The sequence below is a fragment of the Scardinius erythrophthalmus genome (assembly GCF_964197995.2).
Source record: "Scardinius erythrophthalmus genome assembly, chromosome: 10".
In the NCBI taxonomy this organism is placed as follows: domain Eukaryota; kingdom Metazoa; phylum Chordata; class Actinopteri; order Cypriniformes; family Leuciscidae; genus Scardinius; species Scardinius erythrophthalmus.
The window spans coordinates 40,874,478-40,901,173 of record NC_138230.1 but is presented as its reverse complement, the minus strand read 5'-3'; the positions used below and the strand labels follow the sequence as shown (position 1 = coordinate 40,901,173).

At 38.1% G+C, this 26,696-nt stretch overlaps 2 protein-coding genes across 6 annotated transcripts in view; one reads left to right on the top strand and one right to left on the bottom strand.

Annotated features, from left to right (window-relative positions):
* sgce (sarcoglycan, epsilon) overlaps nt 1–11,571 on the top strand; it is a 17,193-nt gene extending 5,622 nt beyond the window's left edge. For 2 of the 4 annotated variants that reach the window (XM_081376602.1, XM_081376600.1), the window contains 9 exons: nt 119–276; nt 1,128–1,200; nt 2,822–3,020; nt 4,060–4,222; nt 6,805–7,019; nt 7,567–7,593; nt 8,468–8,656; nt 9,301–9,344; nt 10,582–11,571. In XM_081376602.1, the coding sequence (XP_081232728.1) occupies nt 119–276; nt 1,128–1,200; nt 2,822–3,020; nt 4,060–4,222; nt 6,805–7,019; nt 7,567–7,593; nt 8,468–8,656; nt 9,301–9,344; nt 10,582–10,598 (1,085 nt within the window). In that variant the 3' untranslated portion in view covers nt 10,599–11,571. The remainder of the gene's footprint in view (nt 1–118; nt 277–1,127; nt 1,201–2,821; nt 3,021–4,059; nt 4,223–6,804; nt 7,020–7,566; nt 7,594–8,467; nt 8,657–9,300; nt 9,345–10,581) is intronic. The other 2 variants (XM_081376603.1, XM_081376601.1) reach the window with 1 other exon arrangement.
* casd1 (CAS1 domain containing 1) lies at nt 11,369–26,696 on the bottom strand. 2 transcript variants are annotated; one of them, XM_081376598.1, is made up of 18 exons: nt 26,646–26,696; nt 23,354–23,450; nt 23,141–23,261; nt 22,381–22,419; nt 22,193–22,255; nt 22,058–22,102; nt 21,849–21,972; nt 21,571–21,773; nt 19,884–20,297; nt 19,709–19,798; nt 19,494–19,613; nt 18,301–18,457; nt 18,099–18,178; nt 17,619–17,720; nt 17,379–17,519; nt 17,224–17,301; nt 16,860–16,952; nt 11,369–13,354 (listed from the first exon to the last, which is right to left on the bottom strand). In XM_081376598.1, exons 2-18 carry the CDS (start codon nt 23,374–23,376, stop codon nt 13,103–13,105), a joined length of 2,145 nt encoding a protein of 714 aa, XP_081232724.1. In that variant the 5' UTR covers nt 23,377–23,450; nt 26,646–26,696; the 3' UTR covers nt 11,369–13,102. The 2 variants fall into 2 exon arrangements, with proteins under 2 accessions (XP_081232724.1, XP_081232723.1); XM_081376597.1 differs by lacking the exon at nt 26,646–26,696 and adding an exon at nt 25,873–26,344.

The following is a 26,696-nucleotide window of genomic DNA, read 5'->3' as shown; positions in this document are numbered from 1 at the left end:
TATAATGAACATTTGTCTCAATAATATTTTTGTTTCGCAGCATCCTTTTTGTAAAAGCACAACCTTTCATACCTAGTTGCTTAAGTAAAGACTTCTGAAAATAACTTTTTCATTTCAGGTGATTCGAGTAACGACCCCATCACGTTTAACACTAACCTTAAAGGCTATCCAGACAGGCCTGGATGGTTGCGGTACATTCAGAGAACCTCGCATAGTGATGGAGTCCTCTATGGCTCTCCAACAGCTGAGCATGTGGGCAAGCCGACCATCATCGAGGTGTGTTATCATGTGTAGGCTTACATGTGTACATCTGATCTCATATACACTGCTGTTCAAAAGACAGTAAGGTTTGTCTTGGAAAGAAATGTATAATTTTATTAAACAAGGATGCATTAAATCGATCAAAATGTCATAAAAAATTGTGTTTAACATGTCGGAAACGCAAAACGTTTCTTGTCTCGTCACATTCAGTTATGCATCACATGCAATCATGTAAATTATTTTTCAAATTAAAACGCCGATTTGATTAAAAAAAGAGAGTAGTTTGCATCAGTTGATATTACTGTCAGACAACATTTCTATCATAAAACAGCTGTCAAATAATACATATTTATCTACTTATATCTTACAATGTGTTTTTCCTCCATTAAAACTAATGCCTCGCGACAAAAACTTTGATTTGATTGGCCATCTCAATCATTTTGACAGTGACGTTCGCTGTAGACCTCTACATTTTTTACTTTTATTCATCCTAAAACAACTAACAGAGAAGTGTGTAGAGAATATCAAATATTTAGGGGGGGGGGGGGGATTTGACCATTTCTAATTATTGGGGTGACTTCAATGTCTGCGGTGGTTACGGCCGTGTTGTTTAAGTGTATAGTAATTCAATCTTTTTTTCTAGGAAAATAGAAAGTAACAGGGCAAAGTTGAATTTGTATGCATAAGAATGCTTATCTCCTCTTTGTGCATTGTTGAGGCTTTAGATTCATGTAAGGATTTGGCTTTGTTATTCTTCTGTACCCTTGAGAAACTATGTGTTTGCATCTGGTTCTGACATCCTCTGCATGGTATGAATGTAAAGCTGTCCTGAGCCGGGCTTAAACTTTCCCTCTTGTGTGTTGCAGATTACAGCGTATAATAAACGCACTTTTGAAACTGCCAGGCACAACTTGGTCATAAACATCATGTCTACAGAAGGTGAGATCCAAGAACAGTTTTGATTTAGCAAATCTCATTATAACATACAGCCATATGTTCAAAGAAAGACTCTATTGTTTGACTGAAAACCTTAATCCTAAAGTATGGAAAACATGTGTTTGTGTAAGAATAAACCAGCCAGACTTAGGGTCTTATTCACTAATAATTGCGTGGATTATTTAGTATTTGTACGGACAGGAGAACTTCTCATAAAAAATCTCCGGCTAATTCACAACACGTGCGTTCCCACATGAATTTGTTCTTAACATCTTTCTAATGTTAGTGAATTTAGAGTATTTTAAATGAGCGTCCGTGTGCTTGAAGTTAATCATTTGCATAAAACACGCCCCAAACCGTCTCCTTTGGTTGGGCCTTTTGCACAACCTTTCGTTTATAGTCTTTCGTCTCTCTCTGCAGACGCGCTCTCGCCAGATCCTTGAGCAATGCCAAGTGTGCCATTCTCAAAACCAGTTCAAACACAATAAACACCTTTTATGCCGACCCAGATTACAGACCTCTGACTAGCCAGCAGGACATACGCATATATCTGATGCTTTATTCAGAGCAGCCTCGGAGCTGAAACTATTACTTTCACTGTACATGATTAAACATATAAGATGAAATTGCATGATTTTTTCATTTATAATGTTACATAGTCATGATGAGATTAAATATAACTTTTCAACAGTTTAACAGGCCACATAGTGTAAGTGCTTTTTGCGTACGTGTTCCTATATTTCTTTGTAATTTAGACTACATTTTAGTATGAACGTTTTTGGTGAATCATCTTTTTTTTTTTCTGAACACACAAATTTGTGCATACGCATGAGACCCATTGATTTAAAGTTATTTTAATATTACTGTTATTAGTTATAAAAGTTTGATAAAAACAGACGCTATTTTAAACGGCTAATCACTATTATAAAAATTTATTGTCATACAAATATTTGTGATTAACCATTTAATTCTGTTTTGTTCGTGTCAATTAATGTTAGCCTAATATGCTACTTTTTACTCAGAATTGCATATAATAATAAAATAGGCCCATATGGTTTACTTTGATGCTGTGAAAATAAATAAATATATATATATAATTAATTATAATACGTTGTAATGCAGTCTGATTAAACCCACAAACCTTCATTTCGTATGAAGGAAGACCTTTGACTATCTTTGTGTACTATACTAAACACTTTGACTAAATGTGATTGAAATTTACACTGCGTAATTATTGCCTTTATCTCAATTGCCTATTGCCTAGCGAATAACCACCATCAGATGATTAATCAATAATCGCGACAGGTCTACAGCTGATAGCGTCATTTGTTTGTGTATGTTTTAGCAGCTGATTTATATTCACCACATTATATATGACATTGAATGCTCTGAAATTCCAGTTCAGTTTACTATCTGTGTTTTGCCTTAAGCTGAGCAACTGTTTCAGTGCAGATGTGACCTCACTGTGACGCAGTCCACCATCTGCCATCTCGTCCAGAAAGAGACACTTCAAAATGACAGCCAACTTATTATCCAACTGTTATGTAACCTAGTTTGGTATTACTTGTAATTGCATACAGAAAGATATGATCATATCTTTCCTCTCTTGCTCTCACTCTGGCAGAGTTTCCCTTGCCCTATCAGGCCGAGTTCTTCATCAAGAACATGAACGTTGAGGAGATGTTGGCCAGTGAGGTGCTGGGAGATTTTCTCGGTGCTGTCAAGAACGTGTGGCAGCCGGAGAGACTTAATGCCATCAACATCACTTCAGCGCTGGACCGGGGAGGACGAGTGCCTTTACCCATCAATGACCTGAAAGAGGGGTAAGACGTAAATATTACTGTACACTGAATAAAAAATTAACTAAAGGGGACATTGTGCCCTTTTACAAAGACTAGATTTTGTTTTGGGGCTACTAGAATAGGTTTTCATGCTTGAAACTCCTTATTTTTTGCAGCACCTCTCTTCCCAGTCTGTCGGTAACACTCTGTTTAGTTCCTGTCTCTATGAAGCCCCTCCTTCTGAAAAGCACAATGTGCTCTGATTGGTCAGCTGGACCAGTGTGTTGTGATTGGCCAACCACTCCGAGTGTGTCTGGGGAAATGTCACGCCCCCTTATCATAACTGGGAGTTTCAACACATTGCTATCTCATCCAGGCCTCACCCCCTTTATTTTGCGTATGCCTTGTGTGGGAATTATTTAAATGAGGAATATTGTGATGTGTTCGCTCCCGGAAGAAAGCTCAAGACTACAATGGAGGCGTTTCAGGGAGTTCAGAAAACAGCATGTACTGATATAGAGAATAAACCCTTTGGACGGCCTTTGTTACTTTGCAGACCTTTTTCATGTTCAGACAGCAACATCACACTTGAAGAAAGGTGAAAATGTAAAAAAGCATAACAGGTCCCCTTTAAACAGCTTATTGGCACAGACAGAACTTGAGCATATTGTGATATAAATCAGTAACGTTCTTGAGAAAAACCCATGAAAAAGAGAACATCCTGTCGGAGAAGGCAAAAAAACACTGGTGAATTTACATAAGGGTAGAGGCTGCCCATCTCTGTTCACGTTTCTTTAGAGGAATTCCCTCATGCGTTAGCATAAGTTGTTCATCAAATATTCATGTACTCCTTACTGAAGATAAAATGTTCCAGATGAAGGCATTTTAGAAGGTCTCGGAGCAGAAAACACATTCATCTTGGCAGACAGAATATGTATAGTATCCAAATTGTTGTTGTCTTTATGCTTTATTTCTGTGCATCGTGGTTATGTTAAGTGTTAATTCACTGTCAAATTTATAAATATTTGTGAACATTGTGCTTAAAAGCTCGCTCTTCATTAAGCCTCTGTGATGTTCACAGTGTGTATGTGATGGTGGGAGCAGACGTGCCGTTCTCGTCATGCCTTCGAGAAGTGGAGACCCCACAGAACCAGCTGCGTTGCAGTCAGGAGATGGAGCCCGTCATCAGCTGCGATAAGAAGTTCAGAGCTCAGTTCAACATCGACTGGTGCAAGATCTCTCTGGTGAGCGCCAGATCTCCAGTCCACCGTAGAATCCACTGTTGTGTGCAAACAAACATGGCGTTTGCTTTTAGAGGCACTTTTATATACACTCACCTAAAGGATTATTAGGAACACCTGTTCAATTTCTCATTAATGCAATTATCTAATCAACCAATCACATGGCAGTTGCTTCAATGCATTTAGAGGTGTGGTCCTGGTCAAGACAATCTCCTGAACTCCAAACTGAATGTCAGAATGGGAAAGAAAGGTGATTTAAGCAATTTTGAGCGTGGCATGGTTGTTGGTGCCAGATGGGCCGGTCTGAGTATTTCACAATCTGCTCAGTTACTGGGATTTTCACGCACAACCATTTCTAGGGTTTACAAAGAATGGTGTGAAAAGGGAAAAACATCCAGTATGCGGAGTCCTGTGGGCGAAAATGCCTTGTTGATGCTAGAGGTCAGAGGAGAATGGGCCGACTGATTCAAGCTGATAGAAGAGCAACTTTGACTGAAATAACCACTCGTTACAACCGAGGTATGCAGCAAAGCATTTGTGAAGCCACAACACGCACAACCTTGCGGCGGATGGGCTACAACAGCAGAAGACCCCACCGGGTACCACTCATCTCCACTACAAATAGGAAAAAGAGGCTACAATTTGCACAAGCTCACCAAAATTGGACAGTTGAAGACTGGAAAAATGTTGCCTAGTCTGATGAGTCTCGATTTCTGTTGAGACATTCAGATGGTAGAGTCAGAATTTGGCGTAAACAGAATGAGAACATGGATCCATCATGCCTTGTTACCACTGTGCAGGCTGGTGGTGGTGGTGTAATGGTGTGGGGGATGTTTTCTTGGCACACTTTAGGCCCCTTAGTACAAATTGGGCATTGTTTAAATTCCACGGCCTACCTGAGCATTGTTTCTGACCATGTCCATCCTTTTATGACCACCATGTACCCATCCTCTGATGGCTACTTCCAGCAGGATAATACACCATGTCACAAAGCTCGAATCATTTTAAATTGGTTTCTTGAACATGACAATGAGTTCACTGTACTAAAATGGCCCCCACAGTCACCAGATCTCAACCCAATAGAGCATCTTTGGGATGTGGTGGAACGGGAGCTTCGTGCCCTGGATGTGCATCCCACAAATCTCCATCCACTGCAAGATGCTATCCTATCAGTATGGGCCAAGAATGCTAAAGAATGCTTTCAGCACCTTGTTGAATCAATGCCACGTAGAATTAAGGCAGTTCTGAAGGCAAAAGGGGGTCAAACACAGTATTAGTATGGTGTTCCTAATAATCCTTTAGGTGAGTGTATGTATAAAAGGCCAGGGACAATTGTTTTGATTTGATTTAATTTAATTTGATTTGTTTGGATTTGATTTAATTTATATATAATTGTATATAAAGTAAAATATTAAATATTTTATTTTATTTTATTTTAAACATGGCATTTGCTTTTAGAGGCACTTTTATATACTGTATGTATAAAAGACCTGGGACAATTTTTTCAATTTTATTTTATTTTATTTGAAATTTTTAGATTTTTCCATCATCTCAACTCACATATTACTCCAACTCTACCTTATATCCAACTTTTGGTAGAAAAAACATTTAGCTGTTTGTGCCAACAGTAACTTTACTATTAACAGACTTACTGAGAAAGACATTATAAGCATTTACATTTTAACATGTAATAGCAGAACAATCAGTTACGACTTCAACTATTATTGAATAATATAATTTTTATAATATTTAAAGCAAAATTCAAATTATATTAATTCTAGTTTATAAATTATTTAAAATAAAATACATTTAAAACTAGCTACTTTGAGGAAACATTGCTCATTGCACATTTAAAGATTAAAATTGTATTTATTACATTTTGGTAATTCTTAACAACCTAGAGATAAAGTAAATATTAGATTAATGTTAGAGGCATCAAACATTAGACGGCAAAGTAAAATTATTGGACGTCAAAAACATAATTTTTCTACATTACTGTTCAAATGTTTGTGGTCAATAAGATAATATATATATTTTTTTTTATTAAAAGTGACAGTAAATACATGTTTAATGTTACAAAAGATTTCTATTTCAAATAAATGCTGTTCTTCTAACTTTCCTTCTAACTTTCTATTTATCAAAGAATTCTTTAAAAAATGTATCACAAAAAATAATAGACAGCACTGTTTTCTACATTGATAATAATAAAAAATGTTTCTTGAGCTCCAAATCAGCATATCAGAATGATTTCTGAAGGATCATGTGACACTGAAGACTTAAAAATATTGTAACAATTTTTACATATATATTAAAATAGAAAACAGTTGTTTTAAATTGTAATGATATTTCACAATATTACAGTTTTTACTGTATTTTCGAACGTAAATGCAGGCTTGGTGAGCATAATTCTTCTTTCAGTAACATTTAAAAAAATCTCACCATCCCCAAACTTTTAGACGGTAGTGTTCCTTAAAAATCAACTGTTTTGGAGCAACACTTGTACATGAATATACACGTAATATATTGATTCTGTAACAATGTGAAGCATTTTATATACTGAGCCCAGTTTGTCTCTGCTCTTGAAGGTGGACATCACTAAGGTTGTTCCTGTGCACAGTAACCGTCCTGACCCGGGCACAGGTGTGCTGCCAGACATCGGCGAGTACAACCCGCCTTCTGAGTTACTGAAGAGTAAAGACTATTTCACTGACTTCCTGATCACCCTGGCGGTGCCCTCAGCCGTCGCCCTGGTCCTCTTCATCATCCTCGGCTACTCCATGTGCTGCCGACGGGAAGGGCTGTAAGTTCGCTGTGCTAAACCCTCAGTGAAAGTCAATCTTTCACACACAAGCAAGCACAAACCTGCCCTTATACTTAATACTTGTACTCAGTGGCCACTGTTTAATGATCAACATTTAAACGATAGATACCTTTCTGATCATTACAAACCATGTAGTGCCTCTTTTGAATCAATTAAGTGAAGATCACAAGGGCTTTTTAGTGTGTACAGCCAAATTCTGAAAGGCAAGACAGGGTTGCATCCCTGCCAAAAAGCAGCTTACCATCCTCATCAAGCATCAGTTTTTTTTTTTTTTTACCATTTAATCATTAACCAAAGCACACTCAGTCCAAAGGTTCCATCTGTTGTATTTAGAGCCATTCCGACAGATGTTTCGTCCACATGATCAACCAATCCCAGTGTGTTTCCTGATGATGTCACCCACCATCAAAGCTCAGCCTGAAGGAGATCATCATCATCATCCTGACTCGCTCTCCATTGGCTTTTGTGTGGTTGTCTTTAACTATTAATATTAGAATTTAATTCAGTCATTTTGTTTTGTTTCTAGGGAAAAAAGAAACATGCAAACACCAGAGTAAGTGTTCCCTCTCCTGTGGTCTTGGCCTTTTCTTTCTCCTTTTTGGATCTTTATTTCTATTCTTTGGATAGGTCCCCCTTTTCCCACGTTTTGTTATCTCAAATCCTCCGTCATGGTGACATGTTCATTTCCATCTCATTCATACAATCGCCTCTGTGTCTCCATGGTGTCATCAATGGGCAGCTGCTTCAGTGACAGAGATATATGCCAGCTTATTATAATTGTAAATAATTCATACTGTGGAATGAGGTAGTGTGATAAAAGACATGAATATTCATCATTAGCCCTTTGTGAAGTTGATAAATAATAACCCAACCAGTGTTATTTTAGTTTTAATATTAATATTTTGAATGAACTATTTATATTTTTTCAGTTTTCATGTTCATTTTAGTTTAATTTTTTTGTAATTTCATTATGTGCTTTAATATTTAATATATATATATATATATATATATAATATTTAGGTTTCCCCCCCTCAGTTTTGGTTTTCTTTACTGTTAATAGTTTCAGTGTTTCAACTTAAAAGGCAAGATTTCGTTTAAGTTCCCCTTCGTCAGCTCTCTATGACGTCCGTCAGAATCACTTCTGACGTACGTCTCCGTTCCCTCCTCGGGGAACGAGGGTTACCATACGTAACCGAGACGTTTTTCAACTAATATTTATATTTCATTTCAGCTTTATTTCAATTAACAGAAATGCTGCTAATAGTATTAGTTTTAGATAATAACCCTGAACCCAGCGTTACACTTAGTACTTGTGTTTACATAAATGTTAAGTGTCGGGTTGCGTAGCAGTGTCAGATATTCTATATTATAATTTTTGTGCATGTATTTGCTGCAAATAGTAATTTAGTTGCTTCTTCCATTCCCAGTATTCAGCTGGTTCACCACAGCTCCATTCAGAAGTCTTCTAAGGAGCTTCGCAGCATGTCTAAGAACCGGGAGATCTCGTGGCCTCTCTCGACACTGCCGGTCTTCCACCCTGTGAGCGGAGAGGTGGTGCCGCCCATCCACCCCGACAACTACGAGACCACCAGCATGCCACTCATGCAGACGCAGACGTGAGCCTGGCTCTTTTACTTTAATTCTGGGGGGAAAGTAAGGCACAATTCTTGTTTGGCAATGGCAGATCTGGTTTAAGAAGAGTTGAGAAAGTAGGTTGCTGTAATCCAATGTTTATATCTTTAAAAACAAGCTTGAATCACTCAGTGCCCTGGTATTAACTCACTGAGGACTTGAAGAGCTTAGAACAGATCAAAACAACATATGTGTATTATCATCAGCAAGATTGACCCAGAAATTTTGGTTCCTTAACGGTTGCATTAATGATTCTGCTTTTGCAACATATATATTTTTGAAAAAGAAATTCAGTTCCATTGCCAGCTGTGTAATAGATCATTTTTTATAATAAAGAAATGTAAAACAATTCTTGCAAAAAGAGTGTCATAAATGCAATCCAATTACTGGCTTTAACTTTATAGAATTAAATATATTAAATAGAATTAAAACTCAGAGTCATTTGTTTAGAAGTTGGAGGCATTTGAGTTGGACATTGATTGTAATGTCTCTTTTGTGCAAGAAACTTTTTTTTTTTTTTTTTATGCAACTGAACATCATTCTGGCATTTTTTTATTAATGAAATTGGCTCTGAATCCCAGAGTGCTAGTAATGCCCATCTTGACCAAAGCTTTGTGTTTATTCACAGGAATCTTCAAAATCAGATCCAAATACCACAGCAGCAGATCTCTGGTAAGTTGAAGAATCTAATACTGATGCCTAAGCTTTCCATCCCATTGGTACGAACAGCACCTGATACTAGATGGCACAGATATAGATTTGAACTAGTTTTGGTGCTTTAGGGCCAGATTTACTAAACAGGTCAAATTAGTGTGTGACCGCAATCCAATAAAAGCGCTGATGGGAGTGGAAAGTTCTGCGCGTGATTTACTGACAATGCGCACATTAAAGAAAAGAAGCAGTCGGATCATTTCCATAGTGACCAACGCGAACGCAAATTCACGTAGGGTCGCAATTTCAAACAAACAGAGCCAATGATAATTAGGTTCGAGTGATCTACTAACAACACAGGCGCAAAGTGGCTAAAAGGAAGGGTGGGCAATTTTCAGAGGCTAGCAATAGCGAGCTAGCTTTGAAAGCATAAGATCCCACCCTCCCTTCAGAGCGCCTCCAAAGCCACGCCTCCTTCAAAACACATGAGCGCAAACAGTTTGCAAAGCGTCACGAGAGACGGCGTTAAACTACCGCATGTCTCAAAGCACATAATATTAGTTACAATGAACATAATTGAAAGAGCACAGACCTGTACCACCTGACTGCTGCAGATTCATAGGTATGGAAATACATATGTTGACAGGTAGGTAGGACTTTGTATCAGTGCATTCGGACCATATGCATCAAGATGTGAAGAGATTTTCAACCAGCATAATAAAAATGTTTCTGGAACAAATCACCAACCCTGCCTTTAAGACTTGCTTTTGGGTGTTAAATAATGGCCTAAACCTTATTAAATCATGTCACATGGTTCATTTAAATCATCTCCCATAAATATTGCCTCTGAAAGGGAAACTCCTGCAAATGCATATTTAATGAGGTCAGTCTCATAAAATAATGGTGTCCATGCCTTTTCAGCGCTATTTTTCCACTGTGTCTTTAGTAAATCCTGACTGTTGTTCTTTAAAGCCAAAAGAGGGGTTGTGTTGGTGCAAACTGTTAGTAAATCTGGCCCTTAGTCTCTAGCGAACCCCAGTGTCCACATAATGAACTGCCATCAGACGTCTGTGAAATCTCTTCCTGTCTAACATACTGTTCATTCATTCATGCTAACAAAGGAGATAATTATTGTATGTCGACTTTTCGGAGGCTAGAGGCAAGTATTACTCTTTGCATCTGCGATCATGCGCTAAAAAAAAAAAAGAATCAGATAAACTGTCTATTTCACGTTTCTGAAATGCTCCTCTCGTTATAGGTAAATGGTATTCCTGAGGAGAGAAAGGTGGCCGAAGCTCTAAACCTGTGATCTTCACGTTTGTACCGGTTTAATCCTGCCAAATGTGCATGTCTAGCTGTAGCTACAAGCTCCATGATTTGTGTTCTCATGCACATATCTGAAAGAACAACATTATTCAGTGTCAGAAGAACTGATGTTGATGTGGGCACATTAAAAATATACTTTTAAAATAGAACCAACATTAAAGGTGCACTATGTAATTTCCAAAATTTATATAATAAGCGAGCGTGTCATTAATCCATCTTCCTAACTGCGTTTTTATCTTATCCCGAGTCACTGTGGTACGCCTGTAATAAATGTTTATATTCGGACTGTTTAAAGATGGAGTGGGACGACAACCGCTGTGGATTTTCCCAGTACCTGCGTGATTCGTCATAGACATAAACAGAGAGAAGTAGCTCTGGCTACAGTGTTCTTCTCCAAGACGCATGCAGTTTTATTAACCGCTAGAGCGCCAAAACTTACATAATGTACCTTTAAATATGGACTGGTGTCAAAAGTTACAATTTTTTTTACGAGTGAACAAACTCACTTTTTGCCAAATACCAGTTGTCTTTGGTCTATCGCTAATGGAGGCACATTTAATGGGATCTTAACAGGTTGATATTGTTCGTTTTGCTCTTACAGTATTTGAGTAAATATGTTTTGATAAATAAACTAATACACTTGCCACTACATAAGATTGGCTCATGTTTGTTCTTGGGTGTGCGAGTGTAGATATTTAAACAGAAAAGAAAATGTTTTTGAGAAGGGATTTATCAACATTGACTGTACAATAAGATGAATGCATTTCCAAATTAAATGAGTATTTTCACATTTTTGGACAAAATGTATTGTACACACACAAAACCATTTCCTTTGAGGTTTCTTTAAATAAAACTTGTAGCAAACTATACAAATAATTTGTTTTATGAACAAGGTGAAAAAGACAATAAACATGTACGGTCAGTTGCTTGAATGTGCAAATTGATGGCAGGCTGTACAAATTTTGCTTTGCTTCGGAAAAATGCATTTTCACTGATGAAAAAAATAATAATATACCTTGTAGCTGCTTTTAAATCCACATATATTAAATTGTGACTAGAAGGAAGTACCACTATGGAAATGATTAGGCTGAATGCAACCTCAAACAATATGCCTTGTCTCAATGGCACATAATGAAGGATCTATTTACAGCATTATCATTAAACTGAGAATTAAATTACTCTTTTTTTTTTTACAAGTAATATATTTAAAAAAAACATCAAGTTAAACATCAGGCTTCAGTTTCCGCAATTCAAGCAGTTGGAGAGGGTATGAAGACGCACATTAAACAATAAATAATGAGGTCACGGATAGTAGACAAAACTGGCTCTAACATTAAAGGGATAGTTCACCCAAAAATACATTTTGTCCTGACTTGAGGGCAAGTTGTTCCTAACCTGTATGAGTTTCTTTCTTCTTTTGAAAACAAAAGATATTTTAAAGAATGTTGGTAACCAGACAGTTGATGGCCCCTATTGACTTACCAACATTCTTTAAAATATATTATTTTGTGTTCAACTGAAGAAAGAAACTCATACAGGCTTGGAGCAAGTTTAGGGGGAGTGAGTAATGACAACATTTTCATTTTTTCAGGTGAACTATCTCTTTAAGCTGAATTCATAGGAACAGAATAAGCCCATGTGGTAAAAAAACGAACAAATAACTGGCTCAAATGCGTAGTGTTCTGAATGTGTCTGAACAAAAGCACGTGGTTTTGTCTTAATAGTTCAAGTTTACATTTCACATCAAATGCTGTTCCTCCAGGAAATTAAAGCATTCTGACGGAAGCAGAATGTGCTTATGGATTCCCTTAGTAGTGGCACCACCCCATTTTCCACATCTAGCATACATATTGTTGCAAGCGGAACAAATTCGCTGCCAATGAGTTCATTTTAAAACAGCAATAAATGGATTTTCATGTTTCAATAATCCAAAGGTTGGAGGTTGTTCACCTGAAGGATAAAGCTGCTGGTGAAATATGAATTGAAGTAATTGTTTGTAAAGAAACGTTTGGTGCACGAGCCGATGGCGCGCTGTCAGGAATGTATTACTCCTTCACATTTTGCAATTATGGGCATCATGTACAAAACAGAATGGGAAAACAATGAAGAGACACAAACACAGACCCCCAGTATAAAATATGAACATAAATTATTAAATACTGCCCATAAAACACCTCAAAGCTATTAGAGAAGAGCGGACGGAGCACAGGTGTACTTGACTTATCTGCACACAGTCTGTGTGATTTGTCTACTGCAAACATCCTGCTTAAGAATCCTTCTTTAATCATCCGAATCACTGTTGCTCCAGAGTCCTTGGCTTCCGTTCCAGCTTGAGTTTAGTATACAGACCAGTGCCTTCAGAATTCCCTAGATCAACTCCTAGGAAAAAAAATGTTCTAGGCTGGTGGTTTTATACACACAGGTCTATTAGGATCCTCACCGGACGAGGTGTGTCACTCTTTTTGGGACAGTATCAGTACCAGCGCTAGAAAGACTCCTGCCCCCAGCAGTCTCTTCAGTAGAGTCCCAATCTCTTTAGGAATGGCCACCTGGGCCAAGTCATTGGTGATCTGGGAGATCTCGTGAGCTACACAGACAAAGATGAATGTGCTGACGATGATGTTTAAGCTGGGGTTTCCTGGAATGAGGACCAGGATGCCCTTGGTGTCCGCTGCCAGCCAAATATGATACTGGCATATGAAGAGCTGGTGGGAAAACAAGAAGCATGTTAGAATGGTTGCAATAAATTAGTTTGTTAAAGTGACCTTATTATGCTATTTTAAAGGTTCCTGGTTTTGTCTTGGAGGTCTCTTACAACAGGTTTACATGCATCCAAGGACAAAAAAAAGAAATAAAAAAAATAATTTTTCTCATAATATACATTGCACATCACCCCTTTTCTAACCGTGTCTGAAACTGTTCAATCAAAGATTCAATCTGCACACATACATATATATTATTTTAATAACATGAGCCGAGTGGAATAAAGAAAGTGATCAGCATGATTGAGATTCAAAACGGTAAGCAAGCACTTCTTTGTTTACGGTTTGTGTATCTGCAGCCTGAAGTGTCGATTTCCCTTTTTGAATGAGGAATATAGAGAAATATATCAGCAGAATATCTTGTGGAGGGTGCTCTGGGAGTATGGGGTTCGGGGCCCTTTGCTAGGGGCTATCCGGTCCCTGTACGACCGAAGCAGGAGCTTGGCTCGCATTGCCGGCAGTAAGTCAGACTTGTTCCTGGTGCATGTTGGACTCCGGCAAGGCTGCCCTTTGTCGCCGGTTCTGTTCATAATTTTTATGGACAGAATTTCTAGGCGCAGCCAGGGGCCGGAGGGGGTCGGGTTTGGGGACCACGCGATTTCATCTCTGCTCTTTGCGGATGATGTTGTCGTGCTGGCCTCATCAAACCAGGACCTCCAGCATGCGCTGGGACGGTTTGCAGCCGAGTGTGAAGCGGCTGGGATGAGAATCAGCACCTCCAAGTCTGAGGCCATGGTTCTCAGTCGGAAAAGGGTGGCTTGCCCGCTTCAGGTTGGTGGAGAAGTTCCTGCCTCAAGTGGAGGAGTTCAAGTATCTTGGGGTCTTGTTCACGAGTGAGAGAAGGATGGAACGGGAGATTGACAGACGGATCGGTGCAGCTTCTGCAGTAATGCGGTCAATGTACCGGCCTGTCGTGGTGAAGAAGATCAATTTACTGGTCAATTTACTCTCGATTTACTGGTCAATCTACGTTCCTACCCTCACCTATGGTCATGAGCTGTGGGTCATGACCGAAAGGACAAGATCCCGGATACAAGCGGCCGAAATGAGCTTTCTCCGCAGGGTGGCTGGGAGGAGCTCAGAGTCGCTGCTCCTCCACATCGAGAGGGGTCAGCTGAGGTGGCTCGGGCATCTTTTCCGGATGCCTCCTGGACGCCTTCCCGGGAAGGTGTTCCGGGCATGTCCCACCGGGGGAAGACCTAGGACACGCTGGAGGGACTATGTCTCCCGGCTGGCCTGGGAACGCCTCTGTGTCCCCCCGGAAGAGCTGGAGGAAGTGTCTAGAGAGAGGGAAGTCTGGGCATCCCTGCTTAGACTGCTGCCCCCGCGACCCGGTCCCGGATAAGCGGAAGAAGATGGATGGATGGATATCAGCAGAAATAAACCGATATCTCCTTTACGTGCAAGCGCAGAACACGCATGCTAGCTGACAGTCGGTTGTAGTCCCTTCAGTGTGTTCAAGCGCAGCTTTTCTGCCCAGACGCAGGTGACGCGAGGCAACAACAGTCGAATTTCATCAACTCCTTTCTATACTCTGCTCTGATTGGTCAGACGGCCCGGTCTGTCATAACTGGTCTAGCATTTACAGCACGTTTCGGAAGCAAAACTCCCATTACCATATCTGAATTTCAGCTCCAGAGGCTTCCTCAGTACTTGATTCCTAGTGATACAGACAGTAACGATACAGTCAGTTTTACCGTATCAATTCCAGCACAAGTCCTCATCCTTCTGAAGTGCATGCAAAGCAGTGTTAATTTTAACAGCAAATTTTGATTTAGTTTTAGTCATAGTCTTTTGACTAAAATGCCATTTAGTTTTAGTCATATTTTAGTCATCTGAATTGTTTTAGTTTTAGTCTAGTTTTAGTCGACGAAATACAATAAGATTTTAGTCGACTAAATCTACAGTGGGTTTAATGGGTTTAAATTGAAATGCATTAATTTAGAATTTCTCTAAAATTCCCAAACCCATATAGGCTACTCCTGGAGAAAACATATATTAACCTGCTAATATGAATGATTTTAAAGTTTTAACATGCAATACAGATTTAACTACTGTAACTTAAAAAAAAATATCTTAAAATTAAATAAAACCACTTTTCCTAAAGTAGAACACAGTCTTCTTTTCAATGAATGATATATGCATGATATATGCATTCTTTATAACTACTTGCATGCATCATTCTCTATTCTTTCAAGCAGACATATTTATTTGTATGAATGAAATATAATTAATCCTTATTAAAGCTATTAATGAGCAATGAATGCTTTTATCTTTTGCTTTTGTTGCTTGATCAATATTAAGGACACAGACCGCATTAAGTTTATTACTCACTGTCACTTTAAGACATCGAATCATGTCCAATGACATGCGGATCCAATTGCACTGATGCACATGCGATACATACACTCACAACTGTTTAAGACATAACCGACATAATTTACGTGAATACTCTCCAAAACTGACATTTAGACATAATGTTGTGTGTATTTGTCCATTCAGACACGAAAGAGAGCTCAATTCTGTACTCGCGCGCTGTATAGGTGTCTATGTGTGCATGGCTGCACGCTTCGGGTCGGGTGTGTGCGCACAGAAAACCGTACCGAATAGAGCTCTTTTTTGCGTCGTCACTCTTATTCAGATCTACATGTCTGCTCTCCTCATTCTCCCAGACGTATACATGTTTTAACGTTTTATGAGACATGCAGCGCATGCCAACTCGTGTGCCGCTGGGTAGATCATGCCACAATACAATTGTGCGCATCTACCACAAATGCAGGACATCATACTGGATCGCTTTCCAAATCGTCACTATCTAACATTTTCGTCTAGTTTTTATTCGTTGACGAAAATGTCAATAGATTTTCGTCATAGTTTTGGTCATTCAAAACTAGTTTTTATTTAGTTATCGTCTCGTTTTCGTCTGTGAAAAAATGTCGTTGACGAAAATAATGACGAAAATTATTCGTCAACGAAATTAACACTGATGCAAAGTGGATTGGTGTTGGTCTGGTTTCACACTCAGCTTGATTCCATCGAACCCTGGTGCATTTGTGTTCATCTTTTTTACTTTTGTCAACATAGCGAACAACTTGAACATAATGAAAAATCTGTGTTGGGAAATCTTTTGACCTCATGTGATGTTACAGACTGCGTAGATTTCGTCCCCGAAATTTCGCCAAACAATTGTAAATGCGACTGCATCTCAATACTTGCGTATTATGGCTAAACATTCAAAACGTTAGAATAGTTTATACTATTCTAATAGTTTAGACTTCCATCAGATATTACTGTAAATGCATTCCCTGTTCATTTTATACTGAAAGAGTCACAAGTTGGAATTGTCCGTCCTAATCAAACGCATGCCGAAAATATCATCAGTATGACGTTGACAATAACCCAGGGTATTCTTTTAAATGTTTGTTTGCAGAGAAGCTTGCACTCTCACCTCTAGGGAGATCTTTCCAAACCATGCAAAGAATGAGCTGTACAAAGAGCGAGCATAACCAGGAATATTCCGGATCAAAATGAAAGCCAGAATCTGTGGGCAGAAAAAGCGCAGTGATAAAAAGTCAGCAGCCTCAAAGGCACAACACAACGAAACAAAAAGCCTTTTGAAATGGATCCATTATTTTAGGTTGCAAATGTTCTTTCTGTTCCCACAAAAGCCATCTGACTGTGTGAATCAAGTGTGATAAAGGTTAGTGTGGCCACGAACACAGAAGAGCAGTTTACTTCTCTTTTCAAGTGTTGGTTAAAGCTGTGTACGAGAACAACATTATAAAAGAGCACATAGTGGGATGGGTACTTGCCTGGACAACAGAAATGTATGGATGCATCTCATTACACTCAGACTTGTTTTTGCACCCACTGGCCCAAATGGAGTATGTCTGTAAACAAAAGAATCCATTGTGAAGGAATCAGATTACCATTTAAGTGTCTCAAAGAGAGACAGAATAAGCCTTACCAAAAAGGAAACCACAGAGATGAAGAGCAGACAGTTGGAAATCTTGTTGGAGAAGAGAGGCTCTCCTTTGCCTTCAGACAGCAGCTGGCATTTCTGAAGCAGCAGGTATATGAAGGCAAAGAGCATCCCATTGATCACAGCCTAGCATCCAAAAGAGCAGAAAACATCCATTACTTCAAGATGTGAATTTGAGAAATGTTTTACAGGTCTTATTCGTTCAAATGAAAGTATTTTACGTACAAATCGATCAAGTTTCCACCTGAACCACCACTCATGGATGCTACCTTGCAGTTCAAAGAGCTTTGAAACAGGCCAAACAGAGAAAACACTCTCAAAGAGTTCCTGCAACAAACACAAAAGATTTAGATGCTCTCATTTATTTTGATGGTCCACTTTAGACATTCTACTAACTATAAGTAACTTTGCAACTATATGTCAACTACCAGTCATTAGAGACTGTCTGCTTGATATCTGCTAACACTTTATTTTGATGCTCCCCAACAGACATTCTACTGACCAGAAGTACTTTTGCAAGTACGTCAACCTATTCTCCTAACCCTAACCAAACAGTCTACTAATACTCTAATGCAAGTTGGTTGACATGTAAATGCAAAGTTATTTATAGTTGGTAGAATGTCTAAAGTGGACTATCGAAATAAAGTGTAACCAAAAATGTATATCAATATTGTCGAACAGTCTTACTGTAAGAGAGAAACTCACTTGTGAGTACGCAAAGAAGCAGATGAAAAGAAGCAAACCCAGAAGTTTCAACAAGACTGCCAAATTCCAAAATGCACTACCTGTACGTATTTGAGAAAAAAAAAGAGAAAACAATATTTCAAGGCTTAATATATAAAATCAAATTGATGTTAGGATTGTTTAGAGTGTACTGAATAAATGCAAACATTGTAATATGACTTACCATTGGCTTGCTTCTGAAGAATCTGTGGCCACAATGCCATTGTGGCGTAAATAACTGCAAACCAAAAGGTGACGAGAGGCACAAAGTAATAGAACTGATAAGGCCTGTTCATAACCAGACACAGCACCACCACAAGAAAGTTAAGCCTGAAGAGAACCTAAAAGACACAAAGAAAGGACTCATTATTTATATCAATACAATATTACAATTCAATTTTTATTTATAAACCACATTTAACCAAGGCTGACCAAAGTGCTGTACAGAAAAGAATAGAACTAAGTAATAGAAAAACAATAAATCAAGCCTATGATCAAGGATTATTGAAAGCCAAAGAGAATAAATATGTCTTTAGAGCAGATTTGAAGGCAAAAATAAAGGGAGCTAATCTGATGTGAAGAGGTAGACTGGACCTGCAAATTGCAAAAGTGTGATTGCCTCGTTTTTTAAGTCTAGCTCTGGGCACGATGATAGAGAGAGATCACTGGATCATCATACTGTGCATACTGGATATCATATTGTGCAATAATGCATTACTATTAGCATGTTCACTGATTAATAAGTTTGGTCACATCTACTTTAAAACAACATTTTTCTACATTGCACAATAACAGAAAGTCAACAAAACTATAATCTAGCTTTAATGAATAATATGTTAATATATACCCTACTTTTCGAAAGTTTGGGGTTGGTCAGATTTTTTTTTTTATGTTTTTGAAATAAGTCTCCTATGCACACCAAGGCTGCCTTTGATCAAAAGTACAGTAAAATATCATTATTATAAATTAAAAGAATTGTTTTCTATTTTAATATATTTTAAAATGTAATTTATGATGCAAAGCTGAATTTCCAGCATCATTACCCCAGTCTAGAGTGTCACATGATCCTTTCAGAAATCATTCTGATATGATGATTTTCTGCTCAGGAAACATTTATTATTATTATAAATGTTAAAAACAGTTATTTTAGACAGTTAAAACAGGCACTTTTGATCAATTTAAATGTCTACTTACTGAAATATAAGTATTCATTTTTTTATTCAACTAAAACCATTTCAAACCACTCAAACTAATGGTTTCAGACTAAAACAATTGAACTAAAACCAGTTTACAATTTTTTTTTTTTTTTACATAGGACCACCACATGCCACTGGTGCATATAGCAAAAAAGGATCAGCAAAGTCAGGCAACAATTACCTGACACACTCTGTAAATTCCAAAGTCTCCTTTTAGCCAGAAGAATGAGAAGTGTCCATATCCTGTTTGGAAGAGATAAGCAGCTACCAAGACACGGACATGCATGTACACAGGTATGAACTGAGGAAGCAAAGAGATTAAAAAAAAGGAGATTGAGAGTGCAGTCACTATTAAATCAAAGTAATCCAAACTAAAAAAATTTTTTTTAAACGTACAGCACTAGCTCCAGAAATGTGATAAATTAGGATAACCAGCTGCATCCAGCCCTTCCATTCATCTGTTTGCTCTCTGTTCAGGAGTTTTGTCTGGAAAGAACATTTTTAATTGTATGAGAATCAGTATTGATGTTCTCTTTTGGACTAGAAGAACAATTTCCCAAGAGTCTGTTACCTCTTTGCTGTTCTCATTGTAGAAGATGCCCAGAACGAAGATGTAGATAAGAGGGATGAAAAAGGTAGAATGTGTGTAGAATTTCTGTTCCTTCATAAAGATGTCTGCCCTGTCACACATGTAGAAGTACACCATGATAAGGCTCATTTTGCAGATGGCCAGTAAAGGTCCCTTTGGGTTGAGTTGACCCACAACAACAGAGGGTTTCTTCTCTTCTCCGCTCTCCACATCAGGAATGGGCCTGCTCTTATGATGTCTACTATAGCCCAGTAGGAGGAAGCAGATGATGGACACCAGGAAGAGACCAGCAGCTAGCTTCTGAAGGACGCTTAGGGGAGGAGTGCTCTGACAGCAAGAGCCGTCGATGGGCTTCAGGATCTTGTTGCACATGGAGTTCATCAGAACCATGGCACCCTGAAAAGAGGGTAAATAATTCCAATTTGTTAAAAAGAATTAAATGGAACAACTAATTGTCAAAACCAAGGGCGTTTTCACGCGTGGTAATTTTGGTCGGATCCACACCAAAAAAAGAGAAAATCGGTCAGAGATCGCCTGCTCTGAACAAGGTGGTCTCAGGCTGCTTAAAAACAAACAAAATCTGGATTGGTTCGCTTGTGGTGAGAAAGCGATCCAACCCAACAGACCAATGAACCAGGCTGTATCGCAATGTATGATGATTAGTAATTACGTACGTTGTGTGAAAAGCAGTAGTGATTGTTCTGCTAATGCCTCTCAAAATAAATTGTGAGTTAACCTCTAAAGAGAAGTGCGCCTTTTGATTTTAAAATGCTACTCTTCTTCAAAATAGGTAAGAATGTTGTCCTGACGAAGCCTTGATTCATGCTCTAAATGATAAAGTAATATAACGACAGCTACAAAGAAAGTCATATGCAGGTCAAGTCAAGCATATTTGTATAGCGCTTTTCACAATACAGATTGTATCAAAGCAGCTTCACAGTATTAAATTAAAATAATACAACAAGGTTTGTTTCTAGTGGAATTTATTGATTGATAAAATTAAATAAAATTTTTACAGGTGTGCTCTGACCAATGAGAGGACAGTTTACGCACACGTGGCTTTTAAAATCAGGTTTTTAATGTTGTTTATATATCAACATATGTTGTATTAACATTAGTAACACATTATTAGCGGTTTGATAAAGTTGTCAAGCAAAAAACGAATAATATCAATTACCGTTATGTGTCCGATCTTGTAGAGAGTGCTAAATAAAATGTATTAACATTCTGATACATCGACTTGTAGACGACCCTATATAATTAGCTTTTCCACTTCTTCTTCCGAATCAGTTTCTGGTTCAAACATACAGTGCATGGCAGAATTTAACCAGTATTTCCACTTGCCATTGTGCAGCATTTACTACAGTAAAGTTGAAAGGTATTCTGAGCTCGCGAATGTATGTGCGAATACTAAACGACGCAAGGGTGTAGAGTTACATTCAAGCTATTTTAAGGCATGAAGAATTTTTTTTCACAGGAAAAAAAAACATTTAAATATGTCATTTGGTGATCAAAGATGAGTTTTAAAGGATACAATTATTGACTACAGGGGGACTAACACATTTTGAGCCATTTACAAATGTTACATGTAAGAATTTGAATCCCTGTTTTGGAACAAAGCAAAGGTCTACAGGTCTGAAAATGCCCTAAAGCTCAAATGTAGACTTACAACATCTCTTGTGCTCTCAGGAAGGTGCAGGCCATCCACCGACTGGGAAATGGTCTCCATAGCAGCTTGCCGAGAAGCCTCTAAGAACTTGACCTTCTTTTTGCTGGTATTTAGAGTACTAACCGCCGCCTCGTTGTACAGATTTATCTGCTCGTTTGTGATCATCTTTCGGCTGTCACTTAGCACATCCTCATAAACAGGATCTAAATAAACAGGCAGAATGTAAACATAAGACAGGAACATGAAGGGTTCCAGTGCATCTGAATATCAAAACTCACCTTGCAGAACCCAATAGACTTCACTGTGCTCAGCTAGTTTTTCCAGTGTGTCTGATATAGCTGAGAGGTTTGCTTTGTACTGAAAGAGTGCCTCACTCTTGCCGTTGTGCAACTTAATGGACCACTGTTGAAAACCACAAACATCAGTCAGTAGAATGATTTTCAACAATAGCACCTGAAGGCCATCATGACTGCAAACAGGAACTCACCGTAGCAGCACCAATGATGATGACATGTGGTTTGGAAGCAGATCCCTATAATTATTGAGAGATGAGACAAAAAATTTAAGCCTGTGATTTAATAACTTGCCTAATTTGTATCCAGTACAAGTTAATCGTCTTTACCTCTGTCCATAACATTAACTGCTCTTTCAAGGAATTATTAACTTCTGCAAACCACAGGAAATCCTAAAAGGTGAACATATGGAACATATTTTGAGTTGTTATAGAATAATCAATAACTGTGATGGATCAAGTCTCAAATAAAATAAAACTTTCTGCTTCACCGGACACAATTAATTAAAAATACTTACCACAGTGGAATCACCGTCTACAAAGGGGATGTTTTCATGCTGGGGAAACAATTGATAGAAACAGGAATTTTTTTTTTTACTAATAATAACATATTTATTACCGTTATCGCATCTACTGTATATTTGGAAAGTATACAGTATACTTTGGATAAAAGCGTCAGCTAAATGAATAAATGTAAATGTAAATGTAAATTTGTAATAATAAAGGATTAGCATTAAATGTATTATATCTTTATAAAATAAACATATTCATAACAATGTTCATAAACACTGGAACATTCCATAAAAAAATAAGAATTGTTCATTTTGATTCCATTGTGATTTTAAATCATGTCAAATCAAGACTCCAGTCACATCAGTGGCCTAAACAATGTATTTTATCGTACATTGAGTTTGGGCCGACATGTTGAGATTAATCAGCAACCCTTTTGTCATAGACTTTCACTTATAATAAATTAATCATATCTTACAAAAGTAGAAAGAGTCTTCTATACAAAAACAGAAAGTATTGCATGCAGGCTAATGTCTATAAACAACTGTTTTTGTCTGAGGTATATTTTGAAATATCAGAGGAAATGTTGTGGTTAACAGGAACAATTACACCCTTTCCTTTTTAAATACAGCCTTTGACTGGCGCAAGTATTAAACTCACAATTGCTTGGGGGGCATCCAACAAAAAAGTACATTTTCACTCTGATTTGGAATACATTATACCAGTTAACCAAAAGAAGGCATACTGAAATGAATAGCAACAACAAACCTTGTTTCCAACTTCTTTCACCTCAGGGTTCATCATTTTGATGAAAGAATAGAAGAGCTGACGTATTCTAGAGTCACCTACAAAAGCTATTCTCTTCTCTCGGAGGCAAAAGTTTGCTTCACTGAAAGACAACAAAAAGGACTGTAAATTCCAGCCCACATTTCTACCCCACATACATCATTGACGTACATTAACAATGACAACATGACTTACGTGCTTTTGTACTTGTGTAGCATGCAACCGTAGGGCTGCCATACATTGTCCCCTAAAAAACGTCCACTGGATAAAAGCCAGTCGCACGTGTCACTGCCTGAAAGTGAATAAACCAAAGTTAGGAAAGGGTCAGTAAGCTTTTATTTCTTTTTTTAAAGTTCTGTCATGAAACTTTAAATGGTGCAGGCTGATAGCCTAGGTCCTTAAATATAATTGTTAGTGATCACATTGTTGTCTTCATAGCGCAGCTGATTGGTTGCTGTAGCTCAACATTAAAATACTTGGCATTGTTTGCTGTTAGCAGTCTGCAGCGCGCTTTCAGAAACCCTCCAGCTTCCCCAGCTCCACCTGACTGTATAGATCTGATACTGGGGTTATTTCATGTATGTTATAGGCAATATGCAGCAGCAGCAGCAGCAGCATGTTTTACATGCTCACAGCAGTATGTCTGTGAATGTATTGGCAGTAGCAAGTCTCTTTACTACCTCTGCAGCAGCAGCAATATCAACAGCAGCATAGCAGATCTATTATGCCAAGACCAAATAGCTACATTAACATTGCCATATGCATTACCATGCCAATCTCTCTTAAAGGGGTGGTATAATGCCGGTTCCTTTAAATGCAAATGAGCTGCTGCTCCCGGCACAGGGGGGCGGAGCTTCAATAGCTTGGGTCCTTTTCCCTCACACAACATGCACTGGAAATTTCAAAAACTTTTAGCCTTTTATGTTCAAACCGGACTGATGGAGAGACTCAAGAAGAAGTGACAACATGTAGAATACAACAGAACATTTCTGAATGGTTAGTTGATGAATTTATGTAGCTTATGTGTAGTTATCTTCTAGTCATTGATTAGCATATTCTGTCTTGATAATCTAGAAAATCGTGTTCCGGGGGCGGGGATTATGTAAATGTTAGGGTTTGTGATGTCACTAACCCGGTAGGAATGTTGTGTAGTCCCTACCAGCTGTTTGTTGTAGTCCTTAAAAAACAATTTCTTTAAAAGCAAATTTCTCCCTTTGCTTTGAACTTTGAGCACTGTAATTTTACAGATGTTGTTTATGCTCAAACAGCAGCATTAAACACTAACTAAAGTTAAAAAAGTGAAATCATAATCAACCACCCCTTTAAGAGTTGTCATGACATAAAATAATTCTGTTATTCAGCAAGAATGTCTTCAATTGATCAAAGGTGACAGTAAATACTTTTATACCGTTACAAATATTTCTTATATATTTCAAATTTTTCTTTTGAACGTTTTATTCAACAAAGAATCCTAAAAAATGTATCACAGTTTCTACAAAAATATTAAACAGCACAACTGTTTTCAACATTGATAATAATAAATGTTTCTTGAGCAGCAAATATGCATATTAGAATGATTTCTGTAGGATAATCTGACACTGAAGACAGAATCCAGCGACAGAATTCTGCTTTGCATTATAAATTAATATATTACGATTTAATAAATTACAATTTAAAATGTAAGGTGTTTTAACTTTCAATGTTTCTCCATGTGCCTTTCATTCAGCTTCTATGCTAGCATGGTAAAGATATAATTCACAGATTTTTATTTTTTTAAATTACCCCAGGGCAGATGAAAAATCTCGAGGCAATAAAGAATTTGAACAACTGGTCAAACCAGACCAACTGTGCTTTGTACAGATAGCAAACCAGATAAACTTGTTTCTTTCATTCCTGTATTACCGATGTATAACTGCATTTAACTAGCATTTCAATTCATTTTAAACAAAGAACATAAATGATGTAAACAATGATTGAACAATGATGAAATTCTCATTTTCAGATGAGCTCATCTGACTATGAGAATAGATCTGTCATGTAACGTTATGTTAAAACAAATATGCACTGCACAATCCTGAGAGATCACAATATTATCAACTGAACATGCCTAAATATTAAGATGAAACCAATAACTATGCTTTAATATAAGGCAACACATGTCAGGACTAGATTAATGATCAACCATGGATTACTGTGTGCCTCCACCTATAAGCTTTACTGTAACGTTAGGTACCTGAAGTAGACTTGAGAATAGAGATACTACAAGCATTTGACTGGATTTCAAAATCTAGTTAACTACAAATTTGGGGCATTAGACACGCCTATAATGCCCCCAGAATACTACCTAGGCAGTTGAGATTTAGCCTATTTGCCGCTATGCGTCAAAACATCAAGTCTAACTGGAAATGTAACTGTAATGACAGACGCGATTGCCAGCTGGGCGATAGCACTGATTCGATCGTAGTTCTGGTATTGATTAGCTAAAGTCTTTGACAGATGAAATGTTGTGCTTCGCAATAAAAGTGCACCCAATAGACGCCCGATTTAACAAAGCAACCACAATTTAACTGAGTTTGCAAGAGCAAAGCTGCAGCTGCTATCTAGCAGTGTCAGACACGCGCACACGCTGACTGAAAACAGTGAGTGACAGCTTTAGCACTGATGCTAACACAAACACGCAGCTGTTTCTCGCAAACCGTAAAACAAACACGTACCTCCATAATGTCGTGAAGCCGAGTGAAACACAGTGAGAAGGAAGACGGCGGCGACAGACAGCAATTTTGCATTTTTTATGCTGAAATACTGATTTATTTCCCGTTTGCCTAGGCTATAGGCCAGGACCGCCATCTTGGCTCCTCCATGACAACAGGCAGACAGACGAGCTGCAGCGAAGCTGACGGAGGAAGAGCCGAGCGGCGCGTGCGCCTCTGCCTCTGCCTCTGCCTCTGCCTCGGTTTCTGCTGTCGCGAGCAGATATGGTTGACTGGAGTCCGATGCTTCAGTTTCATGCACTTTCATATCCACCTCTCAGGTTTTACTTTCTTCTGCTTACTTTCTTTCGCCTTCTGACTATCACTGGATTTCCCAAACTACTCCTTTAGTTTCTTTATTACTTTTAACTGCCCTGCTGCACTTGTTAAGGTGACGTAAAACAAATCTAGTTAGTCTTTGAACCTTTCCCCCTATGTCCTGAACCGCTAAATAGGCGATTGACATCCAATAAAAATTGTTTGTTCAAGACAAACAGCTTTGCAAATAATATGTTGAACCACCCTCTTCTTTCCTCATCTGCAGGGCGAAGAACATTTTTTTTTTTGGCTCGCTTGTAATGTTGCATATCAAGTTGTTCTGGTTGGAATCAAGTAGGCTTAGGCTATTTTGTTGTGTAAGACAAGCACAGTGCCAACATAGTTTCTAAGGGTGTGAGAAATCAATCGGCAATTATAAAATGGTCGGAAAGACATTTCAAGATGACCTAATAGCTCACCAATGTCCTGACTCCTGTCCTTCTACTATCAAAAAACGGCCATTCTAACTC